Source organism: Marmota monax, unplaced genomic scaffold, assembly GCF_021218885.2.
Source record: "Marmota monax isolate L192 unplaced genomic scaffold, Marmota_monax_Labrador192_F-V1.1 WCK01_AAM20220418_F8-fsc00010, whole genome shotgun sequence".
Taxonomy (NCBI): domain Eukaryota; kingdom Metazoa; phylum Chordata; class Mammalia; order Rodentia; family Sciuridae; genus Marmota; species Marmota monax.
Genome location: NW_026692321.1, coordinates 19,347,885 through 19,363,025, shown reverse-complemented (window position 1 = coordinate 19,363,025; position 15,141 = coordinate 19,347,885). Strand labels below are relative to the sequence as shown.

Below are 15,141 nucleotides of genomic sequence, written 5' to 3'. Positions count from 1 at the left end.
ACCCCCTCCCGGGCAGTCGGGACTGCTTTCCGCGCGCCGGTGGATATCCAGGAAGGGAAATCCCGGAGGAAGCCATTGTTGTCACGTCCCCTGTTGTCGTCATCAGCGAGGCGGGCCAAGGAGCTGGGTCCCCGTGTAGGCCCCGCGGTTTCTCCCCATTCTCGAGCTAGGCTACCCGGGCAGCTGGGGACGAGGCGAGTGCACCACGCCTTGGAGTGCGTCGGAGCTCCTGATCATCCCAGCTCCAGGGTTTTCAGAATTGGGGAAGCCCCAGGCTGGGTGGCAAGTTTAGAAAACCGACGGCGCCAGGGGACGAGTCCGGGCCCTGGCACAACCGGGCAGGGGCATGAGCGGCACTGTGGCTCTAACACAGGCCAACAAGGTGACCTTGGTCGGTGGTTTCACCTCATTACCCCAGTTTGCCCTCCTGTGACCTGAGCAGAGAGCTGAGGTCCTTTCAACCTCTAGACCCTAGGGAGATTGGAGAGCCCCGCCCACCCGACCCCGCCGCTTCCCTGGCTCCCCTGCCCCTCGCGGGTACGTGAGGCGCCGGTGCGGGTACTGGCTAGAAGGAAAGGCTGGCAGCGGCGCGGAGCGCGGCGTGGGTGGAGGAGCGGTGGGGAGGGCGAGCGCAGACCCTCGGTTCTCTTTTTCTGCTGGGTTGCGCCGCTCAGCGCGATCCCTTAGCACCCTCCACCCGCAAACCTTGGCAAGAGCCGAGAGGCACTCTCCCCCGCCGGAACAGCCAGCTCGCCGCCCAGCTTGCCTAATCCGTTTGAAGCCTCACCTCCTCCGCGAAGCTCTCCCGGGTTAACCCCATCACTTCCAGTCACTCTAGCTGGCACGTGCTCCAGGGGTTTTTGTTTTTGTAAGTGCACACACGGTCTCATTTTTTTTTTTTTAACAATAATGTCCAGGGTAGGTGTCTATTCTCAGGACTCATAGTTCAGGACGCCCAGTGTGTTCTGAAAGATGCGGTTGATGAGTTCCTTGCCTGCCCTCCTTCACTAACCATTTCCACACTCAGTGCTTCCCCATCCCTGCTTATTCTCTCCCCTCCTCCCACGGACCCTCCTCTTCACAGACTGTCGCAGCTTAGAGTGCACAATCCAATTCCCACCCGTTTTCATTCTACAGGGGCGGCAAGTGCGAGGGGCAGAAAGCATTGAGCATTTGAAGCTTCAGCTCTAGCCTCGGCCATCGACTTTGCCGTAAGTCACTCCTTATACTAGGTTTTAATGCTCCCCAAATGAGATAATGCCCCAGAAGGTGCTCCACTTGTGGAGATAAGGAATCACAAGCTGACTGCAACCTGCCTCCGTAACCAGTGGCTTGTGACCCCAGAAAGGTAGTACTACTCCTGGTGTCTCACTCAGCCTCTCAGTGAAAGCACTGTGACTCACACTCTTCAGTCCCAGTGGGGCGCCCTAGCCCGATCTGGGAGAGAAAGAGGATGAGGTTTCATTCAGGGACCTTTATTCATCTACTGCATGGTCTTGGACATTTTTGGGGGGACCCAATTTACTCATCTAAAAAGTAGGGATAATAATGGACAGCAGGAAGCTTTTTGTCACTCAAGGTTTTTGTAAAAGTAAACTATTAGCGGAACAGTGCTCAACTGAGATTTTGCTGTGAATTCCTACCCCAGAGATTCCACAGTGGGTTTTCTTGCCAGTGTTCTTGAGGTTCTCTGGGATGTGTCTTTGCTCACTCCACATTCTTCTTGGTTCTCTGGATATAGATTTGGCCATAAGGTTACCGGGTGGCAGGGCGACACTCCAAGCAGGCCTGCAATGGTGTTCCTTGGGCTAAAGTTGGTCCTTGGGAGGTCCCTTAAGCCTGAGGAGCTTGTCTTGGAACGGCTGGGTGGGAGTTGGGGCAGGGGTGGAACCGGTCCACTTAAGGGGTGGGGCTGTACAGATGAAGCGTTCTCTAGAACTGGGGTGGCAGGGCGCTCCCTGTGTCCCCACCTGGCTCTGGCGCGGGAAAATAGGGCTTTGGCTATGAGGGCGGGACTTAGGGGGCGGGGTTTAGGCGTGGGAGAGGGGACCGGGAGCCTGGAGGCGGGGCTTTAGGAGATAGCCCCACGCGGGGCGGGGCTCCAGCTGCCGCGGGATCTGCAGTTCGGACTCCGCGCACTATAGTGTCCGCAGTTCCCTCCCTTCTGGTGGCCCCGCGGCCCTGCGGGGAGTCCGGGGGTCCGCGGGCTGCTCGAGGCCGGCCCCGCCTCTCCCTCCTTCGGTGGGGCCTAGACGGTCGGAGCAGCTGGACATGGAGCCTTCTTCCGCCACCGGAGGCTCAGAGACCACTCGCCTCGTGAGCCCCCGGGACCGTGGCGGCGCCGGCGGCGGCCTGCGTTTGAAGAGGTAGGATAGACCAGGGCTGGCCCTTGGCCCAGGGGCTCCATCCTCCTGCCATTCTGTCCATTTCGTTGTCTCCTTCGGTGCGGGCTCGGCCGGCCACCCAAGCGTACAGCGGCTCCCTCGGCTTCGCGGCGCGGGGCTTCGTTCCCTTCGGGCGCACGGAGCCCCTCGCCCCAGCCAGCCCTCCCTAGCAGCCCGATCCCCTCCGGCCTGCAGCCCGCTGTGCCTCCTCCCGGCCATCCCATTTTCTCCCGCTCCCGCGAAGCTGGTCCCCAGCTGACATTCCTCGTCTCGGGCCCCCCTGCCGCCCCCGCCGCGTCTGACTTCCCTGGGAGCGTCTGTCGCTCCGTCGGGCCAGAGTCCGCGCCAGGTGCCCCGATGTCCGCATTGCCCCGGGCCCTGGCGGCGGGAACACCTCACCACCCAGGGTTCGGAGCTCCATGTCTAGGCCCCGAGCCCATCTCTCCGCACGCCCGGGCTAGGGGCCCCCCCTCCAGCCGCGGCCAGTTGTGGGCACCCGGGCCCGAAGATGAGCCCGGCTCGGCGGCGGGTCTTCCAGGCTCCTGGGGAGCTAGCGGCCGCGGGGAAGAGAGGGGGCGGCTAGGAAGGAGCAGGTGCGGTAAGGGCGGCTGGGGGTATTCCCGGCTAGGCACAGACGGGGCCGGGGGCGGCGAGGTGTGAAATGAGGCGCGCGGAGCGGCCGGGACAGCGGGCCGGGGGCGGCTGGAGAACCGCCTCCGCACCCTGCCAGCCTCCCGCGCCCGGCGCCCGCCGGCTCCATCCGCCTTACCCCTCGGCGGCAGCGCTAGGCCTTTCATGATCACTTCTGCTGGCCATTTTGTCTGGTGGCTGACCGTCTGTTTGTCTCCAGAATTTGGCATGGTCTCCAGGTTTTTCTCTTCCTAATCTTTCTCTCTGTCTCTCCTAATCTTTCTGTTTCTCTCCCGCCCCGCTCCCTTTGTCTTTGATGAGGTGCTTTTGTGTGTTTCTAGCACTTTCCTTGGGAGGGGACCTTAAACCTGGGTGATTGGGGGAATGGGTGAACAGAAGAGAGGGAAGACTTCCTGCAGGGGATTGCAGAGGTGGGCCGCTGTAGGGGCTCCAGCTGTGACCCTGGCATCTCTCAGGTATCCTTTTGACTTTGCATCAGCTCCTGCTCCCTTGCTCACATCACCCTGCCTTCCCCACTAGATTTAATTTGTTTGTTGAGGGCTTTGAGGGCCAGGAGAGGGAACAGCCTTTACCCACTCAACAGAATGTAGCTATCCGGGCCCACACATACCCCTGGCATCCCGACTAGGAGGTCTGTTTCATTCCCAATTCATGCAGAACAAAAGGGAGCAGCCTGTTGATGGATAACTACCTTGATGATTGGTTGTGCTGTGCCTTATGAGGCCAGGGAAGGCACCCTGCCCACTGCCCCTAAAGCCACCCAGTCTCTGTGACTCTGACTCCCAGCCCATCTCCATTCTCATATGACCATTAGTCACCAAATCCTGCAGGGTTTTCAGAAAGAGGCTCTTCCTATCTACCTGCCCATGCTCTGACACTGCACTCAGAGCCTCAGGCCTGGTCTGTGCTCGACCCCTCCACCTCTTCTCCTCTCTCCATCCCATCTGCAAGGTCATCTCTGCAGGAAGATATTTGTTCAGTAAAGCAGCACATCTCCCTTTATGTTCCTTTGAAGCCATCACTTCCTTTCCCCTTTCGTCTCACACTTAAACTGCAAGCTGCAAACCTTGTCATGGTTGTTTTACGTGTCAGGAGAACCCTCCTCCACCTAGGGCTCATGTCTTCCCCTGTGAAGTTGTCTTCACCCCCATTAGAGGTGGTCACTCCCAACAGTGCCCCAAAGTCCTGTGTTCATAACCTCACCTCGATAGCCTCTCCCTGCCTAGAAGCTATTTGTTACACATCTGTCTCTCCCACCAGACTGGACTTCTATATGTATGTACTGCCTGGCACACCTCATAAAAAGAGTAAGGATGGACTTCAAAGCCACTCTCATCTCCCCACTCCCTCTGAAAACACCCAGAAACATGTATACCCAGGTTCTGTGTCTTGGAAGGGGCTTTTGATATCCAGGAGATAAATCTTCCTACCAGCACTTGGATTTTCCCCACAAGCACCAAATGCCCTCAGCTTCCCTCAAACCTTGGTTCACCTACTTGTGGAGCTTTCTTCAGCCAGCGGCCCCAGGCACCTTTCCACTGCACCTCTGTGATGAGTTTCTGTTTGGAGCCATCATTTTCCCTGATGGGTATTCTTATCACACCTCCACAACTATTTTAGATTGTCATGGGTGTTTTGTTCATTTGTTTAGGTTCTTTATTCTGTGGATGGTTCTGTCCTTGCTGGGGTTCAGTTTGGATAGTGATGGGGTGAGGATTGGGTCAGAATAGACCTAAAATAGCCCAAGCTCAGCCTCTGGCCCCCTCCAGGGAGGCCTCCGTCCCCATTCACTTGTCAAGATAGGCCATGGTGCCATGTAGCTAAGAGGGCCTCTAGGTGCTTATGGTGAGACTGAAGTCCAGTTAACCTGTGGCAGACTCCAAACCAGTGCTCCCATACCAGCATCTCCAGCTGTAGCAGGCTGCAGCTCTTCTTCCTATGACAGCCTCAGCTCTGGAGCCATCAGTTTTCTGAGCTGGGAATCTCAGATGTTTTGGGTCCCAATATTCTATTCCTCTCTGAAAGGACAACACTTTTGCTGGGTATCTAGATAGGGAGGGCAGGCTCTGGGAGTGGAAGCACCAGGAAGAGGGCTGGGAGAGCCATGTTCATGTGCTGAGTCCTGCTCCACATTATCACACCAGTGTCCCTTCATGTTGCCTTTGCCTGGCACATTCACTCATCTCTATCAAAGTCCTTCCCATTCTTCAAGAGCCTCTTCATGTTGCCTCCGTCAGTTGTTTCCCTGACTTCCTCACTAGAACTCACCTGAGAGGTGCTCTGCTGCCAATAGCCGCCCTGGGCTGTATCATAGTGTCTAAGTGCACATTCATCTTGCTCATCAAGACCTCCCAGAGACCAGGAAGGATGTCCCACTCAATGTGTTTTTCTGGTGGTGCCTATCATAGCAAATTAATTTGGTTGGGTTCTACTGTCAACTCTACCACCAGCCAACTGTGGGGCCCCCATCAATCCTTTCCTGCTCTGAGCCTCATGCTTCTCATTGTTAGATGGGACCATTCATCTGTAAGATGCCTTCCAGCTGTGAAATTCTGTGGCTCTGTATATGGAAGGAAAAGGGAGGTCAGGGTCTAAACTATTTCATGGCCTCCATCTGTCCACAAGGCTTAGGGCATGACCCGGCCTAGGGAAAGAGCGGGAGATGGTCAGCATTTGCTGAGGCCAGCATGGGGGATGAGGACCTGGGAATGAGCAGGTCAGCCTGACAGGGGCCAGACTCCAGGTGGAATGGTGTTGCCCCCTCAGTCTCTTCACAGAGCCCTCGGAGCCCCTCCCTGAGGAGCCCAAGCCTGTGGAGATGCCCTTCCACCACTGCCACAGGGACTCCATGCCACCGCTGGGCCTCACGCCTGAGAGAACGCGGGCGCGGAAGCAGCTGTACGCCGCCTGTGCTGTTTGCGTCGTCTTCATGACCGGGGAGGTGGTTGGTAAGTGGGGAGCAGCTCTCCAACCTGTGCCAGTCCAGGGATTCCTGAGTGGAGAGGCGGAAGGTGGAGGGGTGGGAGGGGTGTGCCCAGGACTCAGGAGGCGGGAAGAGGGGTGGTATTAAGGGGTTCAGGGTGAGTGACGGCAGTGCTGGCAAGCCAGGGCTGACCTCTTCGTGTTGGCTGGTATTTTAAAAAGCTGTGTCTTTTTATTAAAATAGAATATCATTGTAGAAAAACCTAAAAACATGGATGCATGAAAAGAATAAATAAAAACCTGCCCTTAATCACACCCAAAAAACCCAGTTTTCTTTTATTTTGTTTTAGTTGTAGTTGGACACAATGCCTTTATTTTATTTTTATGTGGTGCTGAGGATCCAACCCAGTGCCCTGGACGTGCTAGGCGAGTGCTCTACGGCTAAGCCACAACCCCGGCGCCCCACTTTTCATTTTTGTGTGTTCTCCTCTGTTTATTTTCTGTGTCTGTGAGCACAAACTATGTGATACTTCCTAAAGGGAACTAGACTTCACATAATTTTGCCCTTGCAGGTGGGTATTTGGCACACAGCCTGGCCATTATGACTGATGCCGTCCACTTGCTGGCAGATGTGGGTAGCATGATGGGCAGCCTCTTCTCCCTTTGGCTCTCTGCCCGGCCAGCGTCCCGCACCATGACCTTTGGCTGGCACCGCTCAGGTAAGGCCCTGCATGACCCAGTGCCCCTAAGTGTTGCAGAAAGCACCTCTCAGGGTCCTGAGCATGTCTCTGACAGCTTGTCTCCCCCTGCAGAGACTCTGGGGGCTTTGGCCTCTGTGGTCTCCCTCTGGATGGTCACTGGTGTCCTCCTGTACCTGGCCTTCCTCCGCCTGCTGCACAGTGACTACCACATCGAGGCAGAGCCCATGCTGCTGACCGCCAGCATTGCAGTCTGTGCCAATATGATGTACGTTCCAGTGTGGAGCAGGCACTATGTGGGACTCAGGGCGAGGGCTCTTCCTCCAGGATGAGAGAGCTGGCTCTTCCACACACAGTTCTCCACTGTCTGCTTTGGATCAGCTAGAAAAGGGGCCAGGGCAGAGACCTGTAATTCAGAGTGAACAGACATTTGTAAAGGGCCTGCTGTGTACTGGCCCCTTTGGGGGTCTTTCATTGGTATAATCTCAATTAAACCTCAAGTCACCCTTTGAAGTTGGTAGTATTATTCCTTGTTTTCCATGAGTGTAAAAGATCCTGGTGGGGGTCTAGGTGACTTGTCCAGGTCATACAGCTAATTAACTAGTAAGGCCAGGATTTGAATCTATGTCTCTGGCACCAAGTCCAGTATTCTTTCCCCCAGGCTGCATTATTTATCTCTCTTAGGCAATGCTGGTTTCTTCCTGGGGCTGGGAACACAGGTAGATTGGGCTCCTGGGGCAGTGGGAGGAGGTGGCATGGAAGCGGGGCAGAGGAGGTCAGAGAGGCTGCCTGTGCTGAGCTGCTCTGCTTTCCCCTCAGAATGGCCTTTGTGCTGCACCAGGCTGGGCCTTCCCACAGCCACAGGTCTAGGGGGGCAGAGTATGCACCGCTGGAAGAAGGGCCTGGTGACCCCCTGTCCATGGGGAACACCAGCGTCCGGGCGGCCTTCGTGCATGTGTTGGGGGACCTCGTGCAGAGCTTCGGGGTACTGGCTGCCTCTGTCCTCATCTACTTCAAGGTACCACCTGTGGAGGCCTACCCCAGCCCTCCTTCTCACTCCAAGTCCCAGCCCCTCCTTCAGAAACCCTCAGCCTCTGACAGCCTCCTTCAGGCTCCCAGCTCCCAGCCTCTTCTTGCCCTGGATCACATTCCTGTTCCCCCTCTGCAGGGCTCCCCTCTCAACTCTTATTTGTCTGATTCTCCCAAGACCTTCCTCTAGAGGTCCCTGTTTTCTGGGCTTAAGCTTAGATCTCTTTCTCCATAGCCTCAGTACAAGGCGGCTGACCCCATCAGCACTTTCTTCTTCTCCATCTGTGCCCTTGGATCCACCGCCCCCACCCTCCGAGATGTTCTTCACATCCTCATGGAAGGTGAATCCAAAGCTACTGCTTCCCACTCCAGAGGCCTCTCTGACAAAACCCCAGCACTGGGCCACCCCTCTTTTCTCTGGAGAGAGTGTACAAAGGCTGAGTCATGAGACCTATTAGTGAAAGAAGGATTGGGACACAGGGCAGATCGTGGAGGTCCACATGGCCGTTGGATATAGGATCAGGGAGGCCGAGTCGGGGGGGACTGCCCCTGGGCAGGAGCAGCCCTGGCAGTAAGACATTATGGTGCTGGTTGCAGGTGCCCCCAGCGGTGTGGGGTTTGAACCTGTAAGAGATACACTGCTGTCGGTGCCAGGAGTCCGCGCAACCCATGAGCTGCACCTGTGGGCCTTGACACTTACTTACCATGTTGCCTCTGCACACCTGGCCATTGGTGAGTCTACACTGGCCCCAACCATTACCTTCCTGGAACCATCCTCTGGCCCTCAACATGTGACAGTAGGCTGAATTACTGGGGATTGTTTCATTCTTGATCTCTCTTTCTCTCTGTCACACACACACTAGAAAGAAGGAGGCCTTGACACTGTGTTCTGGGGGAGGTTTCACCCTTTCTGAGGTAGTATAAGAAACCAACAATCCTTTAAAAAAACACTAGTATCTATAGGTCTAGTGATGGGGCACAGTTAACTTATGCCACTCAGTGGGATATCACATCACTATGAAAAATGACAATTATGAAGTCTGTATGGCAACTAGGAAAAATGTTTATGGTATAATGCTGAGAAAAAAGCTGAATATAAAATTGTATCTACATTATGATTCAACTATTAAAAATATATACAGTGACTCATGAGCTGACAAAGAATTTTTTAGTTTCTTCCAGATGCAAGAAGCAATCAGAGACATGCAATTTAGATGCCAAAAATATCATAACTTGTGGGATACTTGATGGTAACTCTAGCAGGACAATGAGACAGAATGTTTAACATCTGAATTGTCCTGGAAAGCTGGGTGGTGTGGTTAATGAAACATCTAGCTGTATGTTAATACTCAAAGGTAGAAGAAAATAGAATAGTAGGAACAGTTTAGTGTGTTAACCATGGTCTATTAGGGTGAGTCTTTCTGACATTTTCTTTGATGATTTTATGCTATTCATACAATACAGAAAGAAAAGCAAGTGCGCCATTCATGCCTAGCTTTAAGGCTATGCAGCCCTCAGGCCCCCTTCACTCTGTCCTTATCGCAGCCTGCCTGGTCCTGACTCCCTGGGGACTGAGGCTGCCTCTTATCTCTCTCCCACAGACTCCACGGCTGACCCTGAGGCTGTCCTGAAAGAAGCATCATCCCGGCTCTACTCCCGGTTTGGAATCTCCAGCTGTACCCTGCAGGTCGAGCGGTACAGATCTGAGATGGCCCGGTGTCCACGCTGCCAGGAGCCACCCCAAGCCTGAGCCACAGCCCCACCCTCACCCCACTGCCAGGTCCAGCCTCAGTCCTGGACTCTCAGCACCTGCCTCCCTGGTCACGGAGAAGGAATGGAGCTGGGCCCATACCTTTTCCTCTCTCCCTCTTCCACCTGCCAAACGCCCCAGCTCTAGCCCCAGTGAGCAAGACCAAAGCGTGTGGGGGGAGTGTTGGGTGGGAGTCAGGCTGAACAGCTGGAAGCAGGTCAGAGGCAGGGGAATGTAAGAAGCCCCCACAGTCCCTGCTCCCCACAGCCTGGAGAGCCGCGCATGTCCTTTCTGTGCAATCCATGTGTCTGTGTGGCAGCCTGTCTGGCTGTGTGGCTGGTTCATCTGCCTCTCTGTGCTCTTGGTGTGCCTATGCCTGGGGAGGTCAGCAGGGGCCCCCTCCCCATGTGGCCCTCTCTCTGTCTATGCAGGGGTCCCAAAGCCTGCACTTTCTCCATGTGTCTTAGCCCTGTGGTTTTGTCTGTGTGTGTGTTCCTTGGTGCTGTGGCCTCGGTGTCTCTGCCTGTGTGGCTGTGCTATGGTCTCTATGAGTCTGCTCCACCCATGTGTCTGTCTGGGAGTCCATCTGTCCATCCCTCTGTTGGTGCTGTGCCCCCGGCTGGCTCTCCCAGGGAGAGGGAGGACTCTTGGTGCAGCTCCACCAATAAACTTGTGTCTGACTGCATCTTCCAGCCCCGTGTGACTCCTCAGCGTGGAAATCAACTGACAGACTCTGCAGCTGGAGTGACCTCCCATGGCCCTCATGTCCCTTGCTAGCCCTCCACCCTCATTCAGAAAGAGGCAGAGATACACCAGCCTCTTTCCTCCCTTTCTCTGTTTCACAGTATGCTCCAGCGTGGTCCTTGGTTCAGGGAGAGTCCCCATGTGCCTGGGCTTGGTGGCAGGAGAAAGCTTGCAGGTTAGGAGTGAAGCAAGGATTCTGGGGAACTGTTCATGCTTAAAGGCTCCAGGAGGCAGGATTCCTTCAGGCTGGTTGCAGGGAAGCTGGGTGCCTTTGCAGGAGGGGAGTTGGACCACAGAGCTCAGTGGACTTGGTCCTTATGCTGTGTAAAGTACTTATGCGGAGGGTGGCAATCTTGAGCCCAGGTGTGGGCTATGTGTGGATGCACATCTCTGGGACAGCAAGAGGGTGACAGGAGCAACCATGGCCAGAATGCAGGGGTGGGGAGAAGTGACAGCTCCTGCTGCCTGTGACACAGCCACATCATCAGTGACTTTGGAGGAGGACATTCTTCCTACGTTTCAGGCACTAAGATCTCCCTGTCCATGGAAGAGACATGGGGTATCCAGGGTTGCTGTCTTCAGTAAGCTTTCCACAACAGAGCAAAGAGTCCCTGTTCTTTCTGAGAACAACCTAGGAAATACATGAGCCTGAAAAAGAACATTTTGGTCTTCATTGGACAAAAATTATCCCCTCCTTCTTGTCCCTTTCCTCCAATCTTTTCTCCTTCCTCTTTTCTTCCTATGCACAAGCTTTTCTATATTGGTAAATTTTGCCAAGAAATATTCTTTTCCAGTTTGCTGTGGGCTTGGTTGTCATAAACCAGCCTTCACATTAAGGGCCTCTTTTATATTTAGTCTCCTTTGTCTTAAAAATTACAAATTTCTGGGCTGGGACTATAGCTCAGTGGTAGAGCGCTTGCCTCACATGTATGAGGCACTGGGTTCTATCCTCAGCTCCACATAAAAATAAATAAATAAAGATATTGTGTCCATTTACAACTAAAAAGTACTTTTAAAAATTACAAATTTCTGAAGATTTAGTCTTACAGACCAGCCACATTAAGAAAATATTGATCATCTCTTTAAAAAAAAAAAAAAAAAGCAACTCAGTAGGGTGTACCTGTAATCCTAACTACTTGGGAAACTAAGATAGGAAGACCCCAAGTTTGAGGCCAGCTGGGCAACTTAGACTTTTGTCTCAAAATAAAAAGGGCTGGGGATATGATTTAGTACTGGAGCAGCCCTGGATTCTATCCTAGCGCCACACACACAAAATCAGTCTCTGTGCTTTTAGACTGGGCATTTCCATTAGCCCATACATGTTTCTGTGAAGATTTTTCCCCATAATGGAAATACTTTTATTATAAAAGTAATATATGCTTGTTTTAAAGGTCCAACAAAGGCAGTATCTGAAGTAGGTGAGTGTTTTGATCTTACTCCCAGAGGTCTCTGCTAGTCAGCAGGGGTCCGTCCATCCACATTTTTGTGCATACTGATGTGTTTATGTGATAACATAAATGGGGGTGAGAAGCGTCTAAATCCTGACACATCTTTCCATGTCAATACACACGGATTTCATGATGTTTTTTTTAGATGAAGCTTTTCGACTCATTGAAAATAGGCCCCAGGCTGGGCCCCTGGCAGGTGGCCCAATGGCTGGGCAGGGTGTGGAGGCTGGGCTGGGGCAAAAGCTGGGGGTCCACCCACTCAGGCAGTCTATGGGAGGTTGCCCCAGCTGCTCACCACGGTTTGCTAGTTCCTGACACTTTCTCATTTTATGTCTCATTGATTATGGGCCCCAAGTGACAGGATGGGGGTGGGGAAGAGTGAGGAAATGGAGAAGAGGAAAGGAGGGCGGGAAAGAAGAGAGCAAGATGATCACCCTGTGAAGAGCTTTACTCTGGGGCTGTCCTAGGTGCCCAGTGCAGGTGAGGAAACAGAATATGCAGGGCAGAAAGAGAGCCAGGCATACCATTCATAGGCTGCCCCATACCCTGCAAGATGAGGCTCAGAGAAGGAAAGGACTTCCCAGGCTCGCACAGCCAGTGGTGGGCAGGAGTAGATCCCGGGCTCCTGAGCCACCCTAGGCTATTGAAGCTCATTCCCAGGTGAATTTTCTGCAACCTTTTCTCAGCTTCCCAGCCACCTCTTCGCTGGCCCCCCTCTGGGGCTTTGGGACCAAGTTTTTCTACTCTGGCATTGCCTCTGCTGATTCTTGACACAGTTAACCTCTCTGCATTTCCCCTTTCCTGATGGTAAGATAAGGATTCCCTGATACTGTGGCTGGAAATGTGCCCAGTATAAAGGTTAGCTTTGGGTTGGAATCCAAGATGAGGGGGGAAATTTCAAGGGAATAGGGTGACCCAGCATGCTAACTGCAGGGGCAAGAACCAACATTTACTGAGTTTACACTTTGTGCAGGGCGCTGTGAGTAGGTAGTATTTACACCTTACAGATGGAGAAACTGAGGCTTACTGTCCATGATCATGTAGCTAAACAGGGTCAAAACTGAGATTCAAACTTTGTTCTGGCTGCTGAAAGTCCCCAATCCTTTTTCCTTGCTATTCTGCCTCTCTGCCCTTCAGGCATCACTGTCAGGGACAGGGAAGGACAGGAGGACCAGGAAACTGGCCTCCTTATTCACTGGCACTCCCTCCCTTGGGAGGAATCCTTATCTGCGGGAGATGCTCCACCCCTCCTCATCATTCCCAACCCACCTTCTCCACTTGCTTATCTAGAAGTCCTTTCCTGGGATGCCATTCCCTGGTGATAAAATAACATACAATAGGAGGTAGTGGGAGAGGTGAGGGGAGGGGCTGGATGAGGGGAGGCCAGTGGGAGAATAAGGAGGGAATACCCATCCATCAGCCCTGGCGGCTCTTTACACAGCTGAGTACCTGGGGAGGCAAGGGCCCGCTTGCAGGCAGAGAGAGAGACTGGAGGAAAGGGAGCCAAAGGGAGCCGAACAGGAATGAGGTGGAGAGGAGGAGAGAGCCGGGTTTGTCACACTGAAAGCACAGTTGGGAGACTCTTTAAGAGACTGGAGACCAAGGGGCCAGATGGACTAGCCAGAGAGGAGATCATGGATCTGAGAAGCTGAAGAGACTGTCTGGGGCCACCCAGCTGGTGGAGGGACAGGCTCTGCTCTCCTCCCTAGACAATTCACTGGGAAGGCCCAGGGAGGGCTGTGCTGTGTCTGAGACATGCAAGCCAAAGACCTGGAAGAGCAGGGAGCAGCCTGCTCTTTTGGCAAAGCAATATCCACATCCAGCCCCTTTAGGGACTTCAGTGCTGACCAATCTAAAAGAGGGCCCAGCAGCCCACCCTGGTGTCCAGACCCAGACTGTCAGTGGGAGCATCACCCCCCTAAGGCCCATAGCAGCAGAGGCAACCAGAAGTCTGGAGGGAATCTCTGGACCAGAGTCACTATGGGAAGGGTGGGAAGGTTCCCTGCCCTCTTCCTGGCAGATTCTCCCACCTCTGTGGAGCATTTCTTTCATAGTTGAAAGACTTTACACCCCCAACTTTCCTTCCTTCAAACTCAGGGAGTTCCCAGGACCTCATTGTCTGTACCTCAGGGCTGACCCATCAGCACCTGGTCAATACCTTCCAACTGGGGCAATTCCTGGCCCCAGTGGGGCAAAGTCTGAGGGCCCAAATGCAGCTGTGGTCACACATGATCTCAAGACAGTGGACCTGTTGCCAGGGCTGGTGATAAAAAGCATATGGGGAGAGTGGGTAGGAAGGAGGGGCCCAGTTGCCAGGACCTGTACCTCCTTCCTTCAGTCCCCACCCCCAGCCCCTCTCTCCTTTTGCTACCACTTCCTATGCACTGCTCCAGCCACGCTCACCTGCGCTCTGGCTACAGCATCTTGAGGACCGGTAGCTGCCCTAGGCCGGGGAAGTTCATTCAGCAGACAGGATCCAATTAGCCCTAACCTCTGATCCCAGTCTCTGATTTCTTTTGACCCCATGGTGGGCTATCATTGCAGCCCAAAACCTGGGAACAAACTAAAGGGAACCAAAACTGCAAAATAAAAGGGACAGCAAAATTTACCAAAATAAAAAAGTTTTCCGACGCTGACCAAAACTGAGCCACACAGTATTTCTGGGAGGCAAGTGGCAGTGCTGGCTGGGAGAATGCCCTGCAAGTGGCGCTCTCCTTTGGATGGAGGGATGGTGAACAAGATGGGCATGGAGCCAATGACCCACCCCCAGCTGCCAAGTCAATACAAAGCCACAAATGTCTTCTTTGTCCTCAGCAACCACCAATGGGCCAACAAGCCACTGACTTCCCTGGGTGCATTTGCCAAAATGTGTTAGTAACTATGCTGGTGCCTCTCAAGGAGGCAATAATTTTTTTTTTTTAAAGAGAGAGAGGGAGGGGGAGAGAGAGAGAGAGAGAGAGAGAGAGAGAGAGAGAGAGAATGAGAATTTTTTTAATATTTATTTTTTAGTTCTGGGCGGACACAACATCTTTGTTTGTATGTGGTGCTGAGGATCGAACCTGGGCCACACGCATGCCAGGCGAGCGCGCTACCGCTTGAGCCACATCCCCAGCCCGGAGGCAATAATTTGTATTTCTAAGGTCCTCCATGGTGGGTGATATGCCTACCGCCCCCAGAAATTTGCGGGGCCTGCATTCCTCCTGAGCCCTGCCACCTGGAAACTCTTCATCTCCTTTGGACTCATCTCAGGTTTACATCCTTTTTCAGGCTCATTCGGGTCCCAGTCCCAACACCTCTTTTTCCTTGTCTCTTAGCAAGTGATTTCAGCTTCTAAACCAGTCCATCAGTAACCAGGTCCTCATGAGACCTGGCACCTACTGTCCCACCACAAGCACTGAGCTGATGTCTGCTGTGACAGTGTCCTTGCCTCAGCCTTTGTTTTGTTTGACCTGCTACAGGATCTGATCCTACCTCTTCCTCACACCTCACACTTGAATTTGGGGCCTCCTGGAGGT

At 53.6% G+C, this 15,141-nt stretch overlaps 1 protein-coding gene across 2 annotated transcripts; it reads left to right on the top strand.

Moving 5' to 3' along the window:
• The first annotated feature begins 1,135 nt into the window (after nucleotides 1-1,135).
• On the top strand, nucleotides 1,136-10,119 carry Slc30a3 (solute carrier family 30 member 3). Of its 2 annotated transcripts, none has more exons than XM_046441702.2 (8): nucleotides 1,136-1,211; nucleotides 5,802-5,983; nucleotides 6,530-6,676; nucleotides 6,770-6,923; nucleotides 7,475-7,673; nucleotides 7,920-8,025; nucleotides 8,282-8,416; nucleotides 9,286-10,119. In XM_046441702.2, exons 2-8 carry the CDS (start codon nucleotides 5,854-5,856, stop codon nucleotides 9,432-9,434), a joined length of 1,020 nt encoding a protein of 339 aa, XP_046297658.1. In that variant the 5' UTR covers nucleotides 1,136-1,211; nucleotides 5,802-5,853; the 3' UTR covers nucleotides 9,435-10,119. The 2 variants fall into 2 exon arrangements, with proteins under 2 accessions (XP_046297658.1, XP_046297657.1); XM_046441701.2 differs by lacking the exon at nucleotides 1,136-1,211 and adding an exon at nucleotides 2,107-2,366.
• The last annotated feature ends 5,022 nt before the right edge of the window (nucleotides 10,120-15,141 follow it).

Excerpts from the sequence above, each read along its gene's own strand:
- Slc30a3 (XM_046441701.2), top strand. The coding sequence starts at position 2,272 with ATGGAGCCTTCTTCCGCCACCGGAGGCTCAGAGACCACTCGCCTCGTG. Across the intron at positions 2,367-5,801 it reads GGCGGCCTGCGTTTGAAGAG|TCTCTTCACAGAGCCCTCGG; the intron begins GTAGGATAGACC and ends TTGCCCCCTCAG. Across the intron at positions 5,984-6,529 it reads CATGACCGGGGAGGTGGTTG|GTGGGTATTTGGCACACAGC; the intron begins GTAAGTGGGGAG and ends TTGCCCTTGCAG.